This window comes from Talpa occidentalis, unplaced genomic scaffold, assembly GCF_014898055.3.
Source record: "Talpa occidentalis isolate TD23 unplaced genomic scaffold, MPIMG_talOcc4v2.1 talOcc4.17, whole genome shotgun sequence".
Lineage (NCBI taxonomy): Eukaryota > Metazoa > Chordata > Mammalia > Eulipotyphla > Talpidae > Talpa > Talpa occidentalis.
In genome coordinates, this window is record NW_023601754.1 from 10311560 (window position 1) to 10332201 (window position 20642).

The 20642-nt window shown below is 50.4% G+C and overlaps 1 protein-coding gene across 2 annotated transcripts; it reads right to left on the reverse strand.

The window, feature by feature from the left end:
- Positions 1-2567: 2567 nt before the first annotated feature.
- Positions 2568-20621, reverse strand: DHX38 (DEAH-box helicase 38). Of its 2 annotated transcripts, none has more exons than XM_037516037.2 (27): positions 20251-20621; positions 17887-18226; positions 17321-17508; positions 16578-16682; positions 15928-16075; positions 15658-15776; positions 15405-15481; positions 14777-14932; positions 14108-14269; positions 13802-13909; positions 13363-13475; positions 11723-11860; positions 11217-11403; positions 10890-11075; positions 10472-10612; positions 10058-10168; positions 9849-9965; positions 9570-9677; positions 9091-9203; positions 8184-8392; positions 7940-8094; positions 7401-7556; positions 7177-7311; positions 6868-6993; positions 6274-6369; positions 4746-4867; positions 2568-3059 (listed from the first exon to the last, which is right to left on the reverse strand). In XM_037516037.2, exons 2-27 carry the CDS (start codon positions 18207-18209, stop codon positions 2975-2977), a joined length of 3684 nt encoding a protein of 1227 aa, XP_037371934.1. In that variant the 5' UTR covers positions 18210-18226; positions 20251-20621; the 3' UTR covers positions 2568-2974. The 2 variants fall into 2 exon arrangements, with proteins under 2 accessions (XP_037371934.1, XP_037371933.1); XM_037516036.2 differs by having other exon boundaries at positions 15916-16075.
- Positions 20622-20642: the final 21 nt, after the last annotated feature.

Sequence of the window (20642 nt, forward strand, 5' to 3'; positions counted from 1 at the left end):
ACAGCTGACATTTTTTAATGTCATTTATTTTTAGAAATGATCTCTATATGATACTATAATGGTAGATGCATGTCCTTGTACATTTGTCCAAACCTGTAGAACATGGCCAGTGGACTTTGGGCAACTACCATGTCTCACTGTAGGTTCATCAACTGTAACAAATGTGCCTCTTGTGCTGGATGCTGATAATGGGGAGCATATATGGGGGCTGGGGGCATGTGGGGAATCTCTGTGTCTCCTGCTCAGTTTTGCTATGCACCTAAAATTGTTCCAGCAATTAACAAAAAAGGAAAAGAGAACTGTTTATGAAGCTACGACCCAGCCAAGGGGATTGTAAATAAGTGCCTCGGCCACCGAGTGGGAGGATATCACTCAGATTCTGATACGAGGGCCTATACAATCCTTTGAGAGGCAGATCCTCTTCTACCAACCTGAGTACAGATCTTCTCCCACTGAGTTAAAGGAACCCAGAGCAAACACCAGCCACATCATCCTGTTGCTAACTAAAGAGATGGGGGCTCCCAGGACCACCACTTTGCCACACAGGCACTTGACTTTGGGCACTCTTTCCACAGCCCAACTGAGGAGGAAATTTCCCGCCAGTGACAGGACCTAGCAGGCAGGTTCTGAGGTCCCCAGCATGAGCCCCTCAGCTGTGTGTCTAAAGTCTCCTGTTCCCATCAACAGGGTTTTTTTTTTTTTTTAATTTATTTATGCAGACAAGAACTGGGGTACAGACCAGAGGTGCAAGGGGTGAGAGGATTCATGAGAGAGAGTGGGAAACAGAACAGGCAGACTGACTGAAATACACTGCTGAGGGGAGCAGCGGGCGAGACAGGAGAGGTCTGCTGCGCCATGTGTGTCACCTCCCTGCCCAGGGATGGAACTTGTGATGCAGTGGCTACAGATAGCTTCATAGTGTTTGTGACTTAGACCCCTGTGACACCAGGGAGGCCCTCCATCAACAGGTTTTAAAAGCCAGGCAGGGCACCCCCTTATTTCATGTCAAGAAGTCTGAAAGCCAGTCTCAGGACCCACTTCAGGGCTTTTGTACCTCTAGAAAAAAAAAATAACAGCTGTCATCTGAGGAAAAGATGGTACATAGCATTAAAGCCAGAAGGGACTTTAATGTGACTCTCTCTGCAAACAGTCCATAATTAAGAAGAAAACTATGGAGTCACAGGTCCAGCCAGACTCAGGCAGATTCAGGTAGAGTTGTTGGGGGTGCTCCCACACTCCCACACTTATCTGTGGCACCTGTGTGCCAAGTGTCCTATGCTGGGTGTTCCTGGCTTTTAAATTAGAAGGGTGGATTGGAGGTTTTCTTAACCCTCCTGACCTCATTTTTTTTTATCTAAGGGAACTGAAGGTCATTGGGGTCACAGCTAGTGAAGTCCTTAAATAGAACCTCCATCTTTTACCCATTTGTGGCAACCCCGGCCCACATCTGTATAGATGACATACCCAGCTCACTTCTCTCCACAGAGCAGGTAGACATTTCCTAGTCCTGCAAATCCAGGCCAAAGGTAGAAGCCTTCCCAGGGAAACAGCCAGAGACCTCCTTTCACTCAGACCTGTGAGAAGTCAGCATTCCCAATCAACAATTAGAGATGAGGAAAAAAAGAATGCAAGTGGAGTTGGTAGCTGGTGCTGACTGACGAAGCCTGGCTTCCAAGTCACCCATAAAATTGACTTAAATTTTAAGTTAGAACAGACAGAAACTCAGATCCCATGAAGAGTGACAACAGGAAAGAAACCAGCCCTCCACCCTGCGTGTGAGCACAGCATCAGGGCCCAGGCAGGGGCCTGGCCTAGATCAAAATGATTGAGCCTCCAGCCTGTCCTCACAACCCCCATGCTTGGCAGAAACGCAACTCTAAGGAATCACAAAAATGAGAACCATGGGTTGACTCAAATGTCTGAATAGCCCAAACGTGGGCTTAAGAGGCTGCTTAGCAAGACTAGTGATTTGTGTGTAAGGGTGATTTGCAAGAATCTTTATTGCAAAAATCAATTAAGCAACATTTTACACTATTTTTCCCTTAGTACATGCAGCCCTGACACATGCAGAGTAGAGACTTCTGCCATCTTGAGCAGAGTGACCCCTTAAAAGCTACCAGCCCTCCTCTAGGGAGGGGCAGAAGGCAGGTGGCTGCTCCCTCCCTCCCTCCCTTCCCAGCCATGGCAGATGGCCTGCCGGGGCTGGAGGGAACATCCATCCTCCTCCTCTGTCAGGACTGTCCTACCCTGCAGACCCCTTCTCCAAGAGGCACTTCCTGGAGAACAGGAGTAAGGGCAGCTAAAACCGGTTCTAGGAGGATCCACTGGAGGACACTCAGGTTCTGCCTGCCTGGTGGTAACAGGACTTTAGACATGTTAGAAAGGTCAGGAGCTGAGGGTCTCAGGCTGGCAGGGGGGCTCATGCTGGAGACCCCAGAGGCTGCCTACCAGGCAGGAAGCTTCCCCCTCAGCTGGCAGCACAGAAGGGGGCTCAAAAGGCAAGTGTCTACGTCCTCTCATATCATGTGATTTAGGGCAGTGAGGGGAAAAGGAACAGTCAAAAATGCAATAAAATTTTATAAACAATAAATTTATTTGCAAACCCTGGATTATAACGAAATTACAATTCCCTCTAGGTCCATTTTGCTGCTTTAAACAAGAATTTTTAAAAAAACATAGTCATGGCCAGTCACTGATACATCAAGTGTCCCACGGACAGTTTATTTGGACATGATGGGCCCAATCACCTCCCGCTGCTCTAGCAGATTCTAGGCTGTGCGGTGGCCCTGCCCCTTCAGAGCTCCTGCACTGAGGAACTCCTGGCCTCAGCTGGAGCATCACCAGGGACCATGATGGACTCAGAGGAAAGCAGAGATGAAAGGTTTAATGGCAGGCCCGGGTGCTCCAGCCACAGGGCTCACGGCTGAGTAGTGTGAAGAGTGTGGCTCCCACACTCTTCAGCAACAGCCCCAGCTCACAGCCCAAAGCGGGCTGGTGTGCGACGAGGGGTCATGGGTTCCCCTTGCTCTTTCCGACCTGGAGTGTAGATCTTGGTAGACCTAGAGACACAGAAAGAGATCAGGAATCACAGTGCCGCTCATTCCAACCAGGATGCACAGTAGGACAAGGAACCTGGGGCCCTGCATTTTCCAACAGGAGTATGGCAGGCTGAGGGACTGAAGGGTTATCGTCCCTCCACCCCCCTGCCCCCCAGCATATGTCCATCACCCCTGCCTTCCCATTTGTGATTCAGAACAGAATACACTATCACGTCACTCTGACGGCCACCAAGGGATCTTATGAAAGATGTTTTAGCCACCCCTCTCACGCCCGCTAGATAAGCTGTAGAGGCAGCTCTCATCTACCTCACCAGGCTGCACTCCAGCTGTGTAATGAGGCATCTGGCTGACTTCTGTTCCCAGTTCCTGGGAGTAGTCTCAACCCTTGGCATTTCCTGAGGGACTGGAGTCTCTGTTACTCACAGTGGGTCTCAGCCCATATTGAATAGTTTATACTAAAAAGATGACTCAGGATGAGGACTGGCCAGCCAGAAAGACTAGTCACGTGGGGGCCTCCTTGGTGACACCAGAGGTTAAGACGCAACCTATGAAGCTGTCCGCAGCCACTGCACGAGTTTGATCCCCTGGCCTGACAGGAAGCAACCCACATGGCACAGCAGACTTCTGACTCGCCTGCTGCTCCCCTCAGCAGTGTATTTCAGTCAGTCTGCCTGTTCTATTCCCCACTCTGTCTCTGGCAAATCCTCTCACCCCCAACACCTCTGGCCTGTACCCCAGCTCTTGTATGCATAAATAAATTAATCTTTTCTAAAAAAAAAGACTAGTCATGTGATAAGAGAACTGTTGTCAGTCATATGGTCTCAGTCTAGCCTTGGGGGAAGGGGCGACGGATAGGAGACTGAGTCAACCATGTGGGAGCAGATTCACTCACTCATCGTTTACATGTCATGAATCCCTGATAAAACCTGGGATGCTGATGCTCAGATGAGGCTCCCCAGCAGGCATTACCCTGCCTACCGTCACATCAATGAGGCAGGAGGGTAATGACGTGGCCCCAAGGACTATGGAACCTGTACATCTGGGGTCCTCCCAGGCCTCACTCAATGCATCTGTCCCTGTCGCTGTCTGGTTCGAATTTGTATCCTTTTGCTATAATAAAACTCTCACCCTAAGTATAATATTGTGCTGAGTGCTGTGAGTCATTTTAGCAAATTAGAGAACATGAGAGAGTTCATGGATTCCAAATTTCTAAGAAGTTGTCAGAAGTGAGACTGACTGACCCAAGATGCCCCACAACCTGCTGTCTGAAGTGGGAGCTCTTGGGAGGACTGTGCCCATCAACTGCAAAGCTGGCCATACCTCCAGGCACCAGCAGACAGAAGCCCAAGGCCTTCTCCCCTCTCCACTGCAGAGCCCCAGCGAAGGAGCACCTTAGCAGAGCCGGAGGACCCACCCTGAAACGCCAGCCTGCCTCTGGCCCTCCATCCAACATGACAGATAGTGCCGAGGGGCACTAGACTTATGGCCACCCCTTGAAAGTGAATCTGGACTCCTCCCCTGTCGCCACCTGTGACCACAGTCATTTCTGTCACCGAGTCACCTCTATGCTTCAGCTTCTCCTAGTCACGACTTCCAGGTGGGCTACATCAGTCCACCAGGCTGGTCCCTGAAGCCTTCTAGAGAGCCTCCAACGTAGCCAGCCAGTGTCCCGAGGCCAAGGCTCACCTGACACTGCCCAAGGGGCTGCGCTTTTCCTGCTCCTGCCTCCGGGCTCGCAGCTGCTCCTCAGCCAGCGCCATCTCCTCCTCCATGGCAGAGGCTTCCTCTTTGGCCCGTCGGCGGTTTTCCTGAAAAAGAAATAGAAGTTACTAGGGGCGACAGGACCAGTGGGTGACAAGGCCTTGTCTATACTCATTTCTCTGGCAAGCCAGACGTTGTTTAGACAGCACCAGCTCCCAGAGGCAGGGCCACCAGGCTCCCTGCACCAGCACCCAGGCAAAGTCCTACTGCTCTCACGAATTCCAAAGAGATATGATTCAGTCCTAACACTGAAGTGCCTAAGCACTCCGCTCAACTCAGGAAGTACTTTCGTTGTTTCTTCAACACGCGTACAGCTATGCCAAGACAACAGGGAAAGGTATTACCCCCTGAATGAGGAACAGACATGGAATATGTGTGCTGATCCAGTGTGGAAAGGACTATGCTAAGGGGGTAAAGCAAAAAGCTCCCCCAACATTAGGCAACCCTAAATGGATCTAGGTGGTAGTCACTGATAGAAAATGAAGACAGAACAGGCAGAGAGTCATATCATGGAGAGATTAAGTGGAACCACTGGTTAGTGGCGGCACTATTAGTGGGACCACCACACTTTACATGCCTCCTCCCAGGAGCCAAAAGTAAGGTCAAGTGCCACGTGTACTTATCATCTTGCCCCAACAGCTGAAGCTGGATCTTATCAAACCTTCAGAATAATGAGTAGCTTACAACAGTACACAGGATAGAGGCACAAATCAAACAGCACTTACAAGGAAGCAATTAGCCAAACATGGATCAATCTACAAGATAAATGACCTGGTTTCTCCTATCAATGTTTAAAAAATGGTTCTACAATAAAAGACTTAATGTATAGAACATCCAACTGTAAAGCATGGCTCCTAATACAAGCAAATTAATCATAAAAAGTTACCTTTGGATGAAAAGGGAAATCTGAGTAAGGACTGCAACCTTAGGTGACATTAAGGATTATTTCTGTTGAGTGACATGGCATGGAGTTTATATCTTTTTTTTTTCTAAAGTCCTGCTATCAAGCTCATCTTAAAATAAAAAACAAATAAAAGTCCTGCTAGAGACACATACTCAAGTATTTATAGGTGAAGTAATATGATGCCTGAGCTATGTTTTGAAATGCTCCAAGAAAAAAAAAAAAAGTGAATGGACTGGAGGTGGGAATAAGCAAAGCAGGACTGACAGCATGTTAACCATGGAACTAGGTGGGGATCATGGTGGTTCCTCACTGTTTTTCCCACTTTTACAACTATTTGGGCCATCTAGTGGCAAGTTTTGTTTTCTTTTAAAGGCTCAGTAAACCAAACAACTGGAGTTGTATAGGGAGAAATCAGACCAGTCTGACTGGATCACAGCTGTGCTGTTTGAGAGAAGGGGATCGGATGATGACTTGCCCTCAATAGCAGGCTGAGGGGGAAACTGACCCCACAGGCATACAGAACCTCCATGGAAAGTGCAGGGTCCTCACCTGCCGAGACTTCCCAGCCTGTTTCACGCTGTAGAACATGGGACCCAGCTCTGCCAGCCACTCTCCATCCACCGCGGTCACACACTGCATGTACTCCTGCAGGCAGAAGGGCCACAAAGTGGTGGTCACAGAAGGATGGCTACGTTGCTCCCAAAGCAGCTCCACAATTAGGAGCCAATGGAAAGGGCTCTATCCTAGCCCTGTGAGGCTGAAGGAGGTGAGGGGAAGCCTGAGACACTGGATTTGTAATCATTTCCCCCATCCAAATTCTTCCAGTGTTGAGAAAATGCCCCCTTATATCCAAGAGGAGAGGCCCAGCCCCTCAGAAAACCCTTCTAATGACACCATAAGGGGGTGCTGCTCCCAGGGAGCTGCAGAAAACAATCCAGCTAGCACAGCTGGGTCCACCAAGACTGAGAGTCAACTCTACATCAACTCCCCCCAAACTCTCAGCAGGAAAACCTCAAATTTCCCTTGAAGCAACACATGCAGCCCCAAATCCCCCAAGCTGAAAGCTCATAGTAATGAAGGCTACAAAGGCCTGGCCCGCCCTGGTATGCCTACATCATGTAAGCCGCCGTGGAAAAGACTCACCTTGGTGGTCATGACCAACTCATGATAGACTATGTAATCTGGAGTGTAGCCCATTCCAAAGAGGGAGCTGGTGGGGTGCAAGTGGCAGGGCATCCCTGTCCGGATGTTCACATACTCCCCAATTCCCTAGGGAAGAGACACGTCAGGGCCACGTCAGGAAATCACGATGTACTTGTGGTCCACCCTAGCCTTCCACACTTTCTTGACACACGCGCTGGGGGAAGCTCAGGTCTGGAGACCGTGCAATGCGAAAGGAAGAACTGCACAAGCATCAGGCCAGGAAGCGCCACAAGGCTCCTGTGGGCTCACCTTCAGCTTGGCCGCCTGATGGAAATAGGCGGCACAGATGCACTTCCTGACAATGTCCCAGTCGGTGCCACATGAGGCCAGGCTCATCCGCTGCTGCACCATGATGTCCTTGAGCTGAGCCCGCACTTCCCGGACCTAGAGCGAGACACAGGCACACAGGATGGCGCCCTCCTTCCCCTGCCCCGACCCCTCACCTCATTATTCTGTTAATATTATCTGGGCACCTTCCGCATGGCCTTGGCATGGATGAAGTGATCGTTACACCAGATGGTGGAGTAATTATTGTTCTTCCACTGCAGGTAGACATTCAGGTAGGTCAAGTGATCACTCTCAGGGACGGCAAACTTCTCCCGGATTTGATCGCTCTCCTCCTCTCGGCCCTAGAAAGGAAAAGGGACTTGAAGCACAAAGGAGACCAGAGAGAAGAGATTCTGGCACTACCACCTATGCACAATTTCAAACGCATCACTGGGGTGCCATAAACAATATTAGGAAATAAAAGTTGCTTATAATATTTATCCTAAAAACTAAGGGTTCAGGTGCTACCAAATTTGCTCTTGCAAATTTCCCAAACACTCCCTAAGAACCACTGACCAAGCCATCCTTTCCTCTTGCCCAAATGGCCTAACAGAAAACAGCAAAATCTTTCTTTGGAAAGGCTGATTCCTGCTCCCCCACTTCACTTTTATAGATACTAGTCCCCACTCTAAACCTTCCTTGAGCCCCCAGCTCCCCCTGCGGGTCCTGAGAGAAGACACTCCACCTTGGGCCGGTAGAAAATGGCTGGCACTGAGAGCATGGAGACGATGAGCAGGATCTCGGAGCTGCAGCCCATGTCACAGGACACGATGAGCATCTTGGACAGGGCTGGGTCGAGCGGGAACTCCACCATCAGCCGCCCGGTCGAGGTCAGACCGCCTAGGAGACAGGAGCAGATAAAGACATTCGCGGGACAGAAGTCAGGCCCAGGTCCCCAAGGCCCTGCCCAGCATGCAGGGCCACAGCACCTGTGTTGTCCAGGGCCCCGAGGATCCACAGCTGGTACATGGAGTTGAGCATGTTGTCCTCCGGGGGCGGGTCCATGAAGTGGAACTGCAGCAGGTCCTGTACCCCGAGGGACTTGAGCAGCAGCACCACATTGGCCAGGTTGGTCCTCTGGATCTCGGGCACCGTGGTGGTTAGGAGTTCGTTCTTGTAGGCGCTCTGGGTGTAGAGCCTGCCAGGGAGAAGACCGAGTTCTGCTGTGCACCTCCCCCTGGGCCTCTCAAACTTGCCTGGCTGCCTACACAGGGACCAGTGTGGCAGAATACGGCTGTCCTGTCGCCCCAGGACAGATGGAAGCCAAGTCAGGAGGAGAATTTCTCACCCTCTCTCTGAATCACTAACTCCTGCCAATTCATAACTGAGTCCTGCCAATGTACTCTTGTGTTGGAATCTCGTACGTGCTTGTATCATTTCTGGAACCAGTGAGCCTAGGGCTAGAATCATGGCTGGGAGCCTTTGTTTTTCTGTACTTCCTGAATCCCTATAGTGAATGTGTTATTTTTAAAAGAGCAAAAAGAGAATAAGTAAAAAGAGCCAATCATGGACAAGTAAAAAGAGCCAACCATGCTGTTTGCTGGGGTTTCCCCGAGGGGAGCCGTGCTGTAACGACCCACTCAGGCTCATTCAGGGCAGGCCTCCTAAGGCCAACTCTCCTCAGCCTCCAGTAGCCTGGAAAGGCGACTTCTGCTAGGCAGCTTATGACAAGAGGACCAACAAGTGGCGGCCCCGCCATCCGTCCCAGCATCAAGCTTCAGCTCTATGGCCCACACCCTCTTCTGGAGCTTGGCCCTACCCTCCGCGCCCCAGCCCGGGCTCCATACTCAGCAATCCCAGCGCCGCCCCAGAAAGCAGGCTGCACAGGGCTCCTACCTGAAACACTGACCTGGGCCCGTCCTGCCAGCTCGCCCGGACCTCTGGTTGGCATTGGCCTGGCTGATGGGGTAGATCTGCAGAGCATCCATGCCAATCCGAGGGTTGAAGACCTAGGAGGGGGCAGCAAAGAGCTGATTAAGCACAGAGCGGGGGAAAGAGAGGCAGCCCTGAGTCAAAGAATCCCAGTTGCTACACATCAGAGAGAAGCAGGCCGACATCCTTATGGAGCCGGCAACCCCAAGAATTTTCCCTATAAACAGCAGCTCTGTGATCTCTACTGAGTTGTTAAAATTATCTCCCACATCGAGTTATCACAGGATTAAAGGAATCAAAGCACATGGCAAAGTCAGCTCTCATAAATGAGCCTCTGGCCACCGCACCGCTTCAATCTCACCACTGTTCCTGCCTTCCCACCCCTTAAGCTGAATTAGAATGGGATGAAGACCCAGGGCCCTAGCTCCTGTGTCCTCTCTTACCTTTAATTTGCAATAACCAGAGTCAATCACAAACATGATGCCATCGACAGTCAGAGATGTCTCGGCAATGTTGGTGGCAACGATACATTTCCGGACGCCATCGGGAGCCTAGAGGTGGGCAGGGGGTGCGGGAGGGAAAGGCTGTCAGGCCCTCAGGTAGGACGAAGTAATGCACCCACCCCTGCCAGAAAAGTAACACCCAACACCCTCTCTGCATCCTTTGGGGGAATCTGGAGAGACCCAAAGGTAGGAACCCAGGAAAAACTCTGGCCGTCACACCTTCTGGAAGATTTTGGCCTGGAGATCAGAAGGCAGCTGGGAGTAAATGGGCAGCACGGCCAAAGCGGGGGCATTCTCCAGTTCTTCTAGATGTTCTACTATCTGGTCTGAGGTCACCTGAGGGCACAGACAGGCACTGTGAGACAGCAGGGCCCCATCCCCCACACGAGGAGAGACCCACTCAAAACAGGCATGACCATGACACGCACCTCAATGTCCTCTTGGCCAGGCATGAAGATGAGGATGTCCCCGGGGGCCCCCGACAGGTGCACCTGCAAGGACTGCTTCACCGCGGCCTCCACATAATCCTCCTGCGGGGTCTGCAACACCAGCGGGGGCACCATCAGAGGGAAGTGTTGAAGGAAATGTGGCCCAACCACTGGTCTAGGGCTATAGACTAAGGACTTTTTTGGGTTGCTGCACTGACAGAGGGGCCCCACATTTCTACTCCAAAGAAACAATAAAACCTCCCCAGAGCAGTCCTCTGTCCCTAAACCGAGTCGCAAGCTGCCCCATATGTCCCAATACCCACAAAATCTACTCGAGATCAGTACCCCATCCCACACCTTCTGACTGGCTTCTCTTCAAAGGTCAGGCATTTCAAAAACTGGAGATCTCAGTACCTTGCTGAAGAGGATGTCAACAGGGAAGGTACGACCAGGGATGTGGAAGATGGGAACGTTCCCAAAAAAGGAAGCAAATTTGTCTGCATCCATAGTGGCCGATGTAACAATTAGCTTCAGGTCTGAGCGCCGAGCCACCACCTAAGAGAAGAGGTCAGAGGGAAACGGAAGCCAAAGCTGATGAACTAGCCTATTAGATGCCTAACAATCCTACAGACTGAACTCATGTACCACAGCCAAGAGAACCATCAGTCACTCAGCTGAGCAAGAAAGAGGCAACCCACAGGCCTCAGGGGAAACTCTGCTGGCAGAGACCCCCGTCAGCTTCACAGACGAGACCCCTGCCAGCCCTGAGCACCTTGGTCACTAACTACTTGCCCAGCCAAAGCCCTACAGACAAGGAGGGCCTGGCCCCCACCTCCCGGAGCAGCCCGAAGAGCACGTCGGTGTTGAGGGAGCGCTCGTGGGCCTCGTCCATGATGATGGCACTGTAGTGATCAAGGTCAGCTTCCCGGAGGGACTCTCGGAGTAGGATCCCGTCAGTCATGTATTTGATCAAGGTGTTTTCCGAAGTGCAGTCCTCAAAGCGGATGGCATAACCCACCTGAAGGTCAGAGAGATGGCTCAGAAGCCCTGGGTACTACCTCGCCACCAGCACAGGACACCCCAGGTCTTAGCAGATCAGCTCAAATGGAGAGAAGCAACTGGGTAGTCATTACACAGCTTACTCCTTGCACCCACTCACCTCCTCGCCAAGGCTTCCCCCCATCTCTTCACTGACTCTCTTGGCTACCGACATGGCAGCCACACGCCGGGGCTGGGTGCACCCAATCATCCCGTAGTCCGTGTAACCATCTTCATGCAAGTACTGGGTCAGCTGAGTGGTCTTACCACTCCCTGTCTCCCCAACCACGATCACGATGCTGTTATCTCTGGAAGGGAGAGGAGGTAAAGGGCAAATCAGCTAGAGAGGGAGGCAGCTCCTATCCAAAGAGCACGCAGCCTAGAGAGGATAACCCCGGGAAAACAGCCCCACATGGCAACCACCGAAGTAAGTCTGGAACCGAGACAAAATGCCATCCTGCTTTCCGTCATACTGCGCCGCCCCAGGCGCCCATGGCAGTGCAAACAATTTTCTCCCTTCTCCATCAGATTTTAGGCCCCAAAGAAAAACAGTGACTAAGTGACCACAAGAAACACTGAGGACACTTGATCCAAGGCTGGGATTCCTGCGCCATGTGGCAGAATTACCTGATAATGGTGAGGAGTTCCTGCTGTACTGCGAAGATGGGCAGGTACTGCCTCTGCTCCAGAATCGACTTCTTTTTTGCAAATTCGCTGCTGGCTTCACTCTTTTTCTTCATGTGGTCTGCGAACTTCTGCTCTGTCCTACAGCCAAGAATGAGAATGTCAGCCTGACACAATGACTCTCTGAGGCACGAGAGCAGTTTGAGATGCTTCTCCTCTCCCCTGGTCTAAGGGGATGAGCGTCCACCATCCACAGCCTACATAACACCCCAGCTCAAGCAGAGCTGCGCACAGCTCAGGAGTGACAGATCAGCAAGTGGGGAAATCCTCTGCCCTAAAAACTTCAAGCAGCAGAGACCCAGGGCGTTAGCACAGGCTAAAGGGGTAAAAGGTCGAGTCAGCATCCCAGCCAAGGTCAGGTGATCTCCCTCCTCTCACAGAGCAGTATGGTCTGGGAGGCTTTGTTTTCAAAGAGCTGTACAAACCATACCACTTAGTATTTGCCTACAATTTCTACTGAAACAAGTATCTGACACAGGTTCACATCCTGGGACTCAGGACTGCACAGCAAAAAGATCCCCAGCTCAGGACTACACAATCTTCCACTCCCTTCCCACCCAAGAAACTTCCTCACTCCCAACCTCTGCCAAGCTTTCTATTTCTAACTTCCCAGCCACTCGTGGTCAGCTACCAATCGCTACGTACAGGGTAAAAGGAGAGACTAGTACGGGCTGATCAGTAGTACCGACTTCTCATTTTGGACATTTCTCACAGGGTACAGAGAATTCTTAACTCAGAGGACAGGTCAACAGGACTTGATGTCAAGACTCACTAGAAAATGAGTCCAGCCACCGACCTGATGTGGGAGTCCAATGAGCGGTTATCCAAGAGCTGCTTATATATGTCTACCAACAGGGCAGTGACTGCCTGACTGTTAGAAATAGTTCTTCCTTAGGGTAGACTGACAGCCCAAGGGGCAAAGTGCACCTTCCCACGCTGAGTCCCTGAAAGGCCAGCATGAATGGTAAGAGCATGTGCTCTGAAGCTCGGCTGTCTGGGTCAGATACTAACTCCACCATCTGCCAGCTGGGTGACCTCAAACAAGTTACTTAGGGCCTCCCTTGGTGGCGCAGCGGTTGAGCGCTGTGCTGCGAAGCTGCCCACAGCCTCTGCAGCGCTGGTTCGATCCCCAGCCACCGGCGAGGGTCCCACATGGCACGCAGACCTCTCCTGCCACCCGCTGCTCCCCTCAGCAGTGTACTTCGTCACTCTATTCTGCTCTCCACTCTGGCTCTGGTGAATTTTCTCACCCTCCCGCGCTTCTGACTGTATCCAGTGCTTGTATAAATAAATAAACAAATCTTTAAAAAAAAAAAAATACAAGTTACTTAACCTCCCTGAAATTCTCCTCACATGAAAAGTGGGAATGGTAATGGCACCTATGCATGCCACAGGACTGTTGAGGATTCAACCATATCCATGAGGCATTTCATGCAGCCTGACACAGAGGGAGCTCCTAACGCAGCAGCAGGGATGACAGTAAGGACGGCATGTAGGGAAAGTGGAAGATGGGAGATGAGAAACACCAGGAGGAAGGCAGCAGGATGCCAGAAGGCAGCCCACTGCTGGCCTACACTGCCTACCTATAGTCCACTTTGCCATCTTCCGTCAAAGCCTTGTCTGGCTCCTCCTCTTTTTTGACACCCATTATATCGCCCAATTTGGTTCCAGCCAGTTCCCAATGTTTGTGCTGAGCCTAAAAAAGACACAAAAAGTTAAGTCTGCTCCATCGTGGGACATGACTGTGGTCAATGGAAAAATCAATCCCCCTGACAACGGGTTTCCTCTGGCAGGCAGTAGCCCGAGCCTTGCATCCCAACCTTCCAGCCTCAAGCACTAAACCATCAGGCCCTGTGGCTGTCTCGACAATGGTCCTGATGGAAGAGCGTGATGCCCTCCTCCAAGGGCTGATGTTTGCACTGAGACTGTCCTCTAACTTCCAACAGGAGCCCTGCCTGTGAGGTGTAATGTGATTTCTAAAGTGAAGAACAAGAAAAACAGGAAGAGACGCCCCAGACCAACCTTCTTCCGTTCCTTTTGCTCCCTGTGCTTCCGAACAGTCTGACTGCCTTTCCGAGCAATAATGGCCAGATCAGAAGTGGCATCCTTGACTGGAATCACTGGCTCTGGCTGCAGGAGGATGAAGAGAAAGAGACATGTCCCAGTGATCACTAAACTCAACAGGACGGCCACTTCCTAACAGCCCTAATACATGGGGTTGCTGCCCCACGATGGTGGGTGCTTCTCCCCAACCTCTTTTCCTTTCTCACTTCCATCACTTCAGGTTTTCCTGGAGCTCACTTCTCTCTGGCCACAGAAGCAGCTCACCTGTTTGGTGAAGACGATGCGTCCATCCAGAAAGGGAGGAACCAGATTATGCACCATCAGGTGCACCTTGGCCGCGCTGTCCTCTTCAAAGTCCTCATCCACCTCTAGCCGATGCACCACCCCACTGGTGAGCATGCGGTTGGTCTCCCAGCGCTCGTTATCCTGAAAGGACACCACAGGAGGCCACACTCAAGACGGCAACCAGAAGTCACCTGAAGGGTCACCAGGCAAGTCCACACCTAAACTCCTGACAGAAGGGTCCATGGGAGGCTGCAGCGATGTCACAGGCCTTGCCCTGCAGCTCTGAGAGAGGAGAGTTACTGATCCCCAATCACCTGCAGTTCTTTCTCCAAACTGCAGCACTTTAAATCAGACCTCTACTGGACACTCAAATGTGACTGTCCCCAGTACCACTCAGAGACAGAGCCCACAGAGCCAGGTCCCACCCATCAGTTCTCATCAACAGCATTCTTCAAGGAAAGAATCGAGAGAAGTTATTACTTAGGGTTTTCCCCAAGTTATTGAAAAGCTAACTTGGGAAAAACACACACATATCTCCTTCAGCAATGGGGAGATCACCTGTGTCATCATGTGGACGTGACCGGCTGCCTCCCCACGCACCCCCAACTCCAGCTCTAAATAAGCTCCAACTAATGCAGGCAGTCTCACCTCATTGATCTGTCTCCGCTGGGCCGAAATGCGCTTCTGCTTCTGTTTGTGCAGATGCTGCTCCCGCCGCCTCACGTAGTCCTCAGAGGAGTAGGCCAGGGGGTTGTGGAATTCATCATATCCCTCATCCATCATGTACCAATCCCGGTCTGCTTGCTGCGGCACATGAGACGAAGGAAAGAGAACAAGAACAGATCAAGACTATGCCCCAGACATGGCCAGAAGGGGAGGAGGTGCTTGGTAAGTCACTGGAGCAGAGCAGGCAACCCTGTGAGACGTGCAGAAGGTGACCTGCTCAGTATGAGCTAGCAGGTGACAGGCTGACTTTAGAAGTAAGACTTTATGTGGCAGTCCACCATGACAGCACTTCGTAGATTTACCACATGGTGGCGCCAACACAAACTAGCACTAGAAAAGCTTGACCTACATGGTGTGAGACGTTTCACAGCCCAGCCTTTGCCTCTGGGATACCAGGGCTTGTGGGACTGAACAGGGCTCAGTTTCCCTAAGACTGTCCAATGTAAACTTTCCAGTCCCACGAGAATGTCACTTGTGGCCCTTCTGCTGACACCACCTTCCACCCAGTCACTAGCCCTCATTCAGTCCCTCAGAGACGTAAAGTTTTTACCCTTTGGTCATCCTCCCATTGTTGCCGCTCCTCCTCTGTGTCAAAGGAAATTCCTTCCTCTCCATCCTCACGTCTTCCTGAATGAGAACGAGCAGGTCAGTCGGCAAGAACCCAGCTTATCCCCATGCACACCACCACACTGGGCAGCAGCCATGCTCAGACCTGCAAAGCCACGCAGCTCCAGAAGGGCAGCTTTGCTCAGCCTCAACAGATGAGCAACTGCCTTTCTGCCCCTGGGCCCACCCTGCCTTACCTCGGCCCCTGGAGAGACGAGGGGTGGACCCCAAGTGTCTTCGGTCATCAGCCCACTCGTTGTATTTGTAGGATGGGGTTGGCAGAGGAGTGTCATCCGAGTACTTACTCCTCACAGACCTGGGTGACAGCAAAATCTGCCTCACTACCCAGCACCAAGCTGAGACACATGGCCAGGGCTAAAATGTGCGCTCCCCACCCGACCCCTCTGCTCTCATCACGCCACCCCCTCCCACCCAGAGAAACTGGGCTACTCTACCAGGAACACCACCTGTCTCGATCGCGACTGGACTGCCGATGGCTCCGCTCCGAATCCCGATAGGAAGGTGTCGGGGAGGGTGATTCCCACTGCGAGCGCCGTGAGGAGCCATAGCCACTGTCCTCTTCCTCCCAGGTAGACCTCGAAGGGGTGGCTGCATCTGGGGCCGCAACAGACACAACCACAGGGAACAAATCATTTAACTAGGACACAACGCTAGAACTATTAGCCAAAAGTCACCTGCCCACATTTCTTTCTTATAGATTTTGACCTATTTATAATGGACAAGATGGCTCTAACAGTTTTTAAAGCAATCCAGTTTTCATCCACATTCATAACATTTTAAGGAAATCCAATTTATCTCTGCAAACATGCCTCCCTTCACTACATGTATTTCTTTGTAATAAATCCTTCTTCTACCCCATCCCTTCCCCAACCCCAATTCTTTCCTGTTGTTTGAAATACAAGTCATTCAGTTCACTGACCTCAAAGGAGCAAATGTATCTCAACAGAGAGGACCAGGGCCTTCCCACCCGACTCAGAACCAAGTATTCCAGAAATTCTAACTCTGCCCACAGCAATCCCACTGAAGTTGGGAATCACTGACCCTGCTTTTATACATTTGACCCTTCAAAAACCTGCACCAACAGCACTCAGCCTACCTTTAGGTCGGTGCCGTGGGCTCTCAGGCTCGCTTCTTCTGCTGCTTCGCTCAGACCCTCCATCTCGCTCGGATCTGCTGCTGTGCCTACTTCTATCCCGTTCATCTGTCAAGAGTCACACGCAGAGCTTAGCAAACATGTGCCCCATCCTAACTTCCACCCATCTTCACCCTATAGAAGGACAGGCCTTCCAACTCACAGGTGCTACCTGCACTGCTCTAATGCGGTCCATGGGCTCCTGAAACTCACATATCCCCATTCTTTCAGGGGGAAAAATAGTTACTGGCTAGAAAGTTTCAAACTCATAGTAAGTTATTTTCCTGCAAGAATTCAAAAAAGAATAGTTACAAGCCTATACTTAATAGCTAATTACAAGTCTATAAACTATAAAACTTTAGCAGTACTGAGAAAAGTCAGAGTTGGATTTTATGTTTAGTTTTGTTCTATCACATCATCCTTCCTGTCAGCAACATCCTGTCATCTACAGTTTCTCATACACGTTACCCCTCATCACCTTTATCACTACTCTTCAAAATAAAATGAGGACCACAAACTCAAGCAAAGAAGCAATGTTGCAAGTAACAGCTCTTTCCTTAAACTGCCTGGTATTCCCAATCCCAAAAAGGTCACAACCAACCAGGATGACTATACAACCTGGGCTCCCTAATTAATGGAAAACTCAAGAGTCTGATGTGTTCATGCAAATGTTTAACAGGCCACAGAAACCACCCTGGGCAGTTTACCTCTGTCTCTCTTGCGGTCACAGTCTCGATCCCGTGATCTCTCCTTCTTCCGATCCTTTTCTTCTTTGGACGAGGCATAGACACCATGTTCCCGCCGCTCCCGCTCTCTCTGCCGACTGCGTTCCCAAAACTCTTCACTCACACCACCAGGATGGGATGGAGTCTCTACCCGAGCAGACCGATAATGTCTGAAACAGAGAAGACAACTGGTAAAGGGTCTGTCCTCCATCAGAGAAAAACTTTGCCTCAAATCCTTTGACTGCACCAAACAAGTTGCCTGCCTTTTTCTGCATTATCCCCCTGGTTTTGTGGGTTTACATATGACAACAACCCAAAGCATTTCTCTATCATCTATCACCTCCATTATCTACTCTTCAATGTTTACCTTTGAATGTTCCCCACAGATCTGAAGAAAATCCCAATCCCTCCCTACCCTCAATAGTACGGAATCATAATAAAATCATAAGGCCTAAATATCCAACCAAAATCTAAGTGATTAACATGGGACATTATTTTCTGGCCTCCATGTTTATCCCCTTTGGATCAACCCGTCCTAAAGCCTTTACCTGTCTTTCCGGTTACTTCGACCAGCGTGGTCACCGCCCTCTTCCTCAGCGTCCCTCTGGTCATCCTTGCTCTCTTCCCAGTCCTTATAGGATGATATTCTGGATTTCTTCTTGTCTTCCCCATCATCTTTCTCCTCTCGCTCCCTCCGTTTCAGGGAAGCTAACAAGTCCAGTCCCAGCAGTGAAGGGCGGGGTGCAGGGGCTTTGAAGACATGTTGTTCACTAGCTGCGCTTTTGGTTTTGCAAATGAGACCGCCAACCTGAGACTCCAGATCAGTGCCTTCCAGTCGATGGATTGAGGCATCCTCACTGGTGTCCTCCATAACAGGCTCTAGGGTTTCTACGGAAAGACAAACCATTTGGCATTGGACTAGAGAGAAGGCTCAGTTCTGCTGTATCCCAGAAACTGTAGTTATAGGTATAGTCAGTAGGTTAACTTCCTGCTCAGGATTAGGATCGCTTTAGCTACCTCTTACCAAGACATTTCCATCAAGGATATCAGCATTATAGCCATTGGAAATCTCAAAAATTCTCCTCCTATTATCCCCATACATATCAGAAACATATATATACACACACACACCCCAAACACTAGGATCTAAACTATCATCCAGGCAAGAAGAGCTCTCACTATGAGATGACCATGATGGCCTCTATAAAGGGAGTAGTATCAGGGGAAATAACCATTAGATTAGAAGTCAGAAACCTGAATTGGATTCCAGGGTCCTGACACTTTCTTCCTAAATGACTGTAAGCACATAACCTAATTTTATTAGCAGATATCATGTTTATATCTGTAAAATGGGAATAACTTTTGCTTTATCTAATCCATGAAGTTCTTTTGAGAATTAAACAAGAGAATGTACATGAAAATTCTGTAACCATAAGGAATTACAAAAAAATGGGTTACATTATTTGCCATGGGCCCATATACTAACAGTACATGACTTATACCTCTCCCTCCCTTTAAACCACAGAGACAGTCAAATAGAGCTGCTGGGGTCTAAGGCTGTGGTATGATCTATCAACACATACTTCAGCTTTTTTTCCATGAGCCAGCTGTGTACTATAGAAAAAAACTTACCTCACAGCAGCCGATGTATCTTTAGTGACAGTACATGTTCTTCAAAAATATTAATAAGAAACACTAAGTTAGGAAGTGGGTTTCCAAAATGTATTCAGTTGGCTATAAGATCTTCTGTCACTCAACTTCTAACAAAGCCCCCTTTACCTCCCGCTACACACCATCCACTTATAAACATACAGTAGTTCTTAGTGCTTAAATAATTCCTCCCACTCCAAAAAATCAATGGAGCAAATAAACTCTGAAGGAGAAAAGTACCACCAGACTGCAGAATGTTTTGCCCAGCTCTAATCAACAAGCACAGCTCTATAGGAGTATTGCCAAATACACTAGACACATAATACAGGCACAGAAACAAGAGTCACATTTTGAAAAATGCCACCAGCCAGAAGAGAAAAGGGAAAGCTACATATAGGTGACATCCGCCCAATGTGAGGCAATCCAAACAGAAGGCAGAGATAACACAGGCTCTGCTCAAGAGTAGCCAGAACTGCTGGAAATATACCCCCGGGCACGTCAGTCTATGCAGGAGAGAGAACCTTATTGACTGCCAGACCCAGTGCCTCACAAAATACACGTTTGAAAAATACGTGGATGAATGAATTTAATGAAAATAATAATGAGTAAAGGAGAACAGGAAATCAGACATTTCTAGAGACAGCAAAAGGAAAGCGTCAGAGAGAGTCAGATAGGATTCAACTACTGCTGGAAACAAGGACTTCAGGGCTGGATTCTAGAGAAGGATTAGTGGCAACAACAACAACAAAAAAAGCCACAAGGGGCACGAAGAAAAACAATGAAAAAAGAAACTACATGTACTCATTCGACAATTATTCAGTGAATGCCTGTGGGAACCAGTCGCTGTTCTAGGCAGAGCAGAGAACAAAACAAGCAATCCAGCGCTCTTGGCACCCTCTAGCAACGGAGACTGCCTGGTCGAGCTCCCGCAGTGAGAGAAGAGGCAGCCCTATGCGGACTCAGCGTCGTCTGGGAATGGGGTAATGTGGAGGCCGGAGAATTGACAGAAGCCGACCCCCAAGCAGCATCCCTCGACCTCTGCGAGGCCACAACAGGCAGCAAGATCGGACCGGAGCAAAGCGAAGCGCTGGGGCAGGCAAGCCTGGCGCTGCACCCCTAAGGTGAGTCAGGCAAGCGGGGAGACAGGGAGGAGACTTCCCAAACGCAGGCCCGACCCTGAGCGAGGGGCCGCTATGGAGCCCGTATCCTGGAGCCGCCGCGGCTGCCGATACGCAGGTCAGGAAGGAAGAAGGGACATTCACCTCGCCGAGGCCGACTCTCGGGACCGTCTGTCCCGGATTCTGGGGCGCCGGTGCCTTCAGTCCTCGTTCAGATCGCATTAGCGAGCCAAAATCCACACCTTGAAAGCGGCCATCGTTGTCCCATAATACCTTGCGCGGTCCACTCTATCCTCCCGCAGACACCATCGAGAGCAGCCGGAAGACCCCGGTTCCTGTTTCCCAGTGTGGAACGGAACGGGAGCCGGCCCCCAAGTCTAGAGTGACCGCTCTGGGTCTCCGATCACAGCCACTTCCGAGTTTCCTTGCGGCCAAACACGCTCAGACGAGACCCCGCCTCTACTCCGAGAAGGCGGAGGGGAAGAGGGCGGCCATGTTTAGTAAGGGCGGAAGTGACTGTAGGGCTTCCGGTCCAG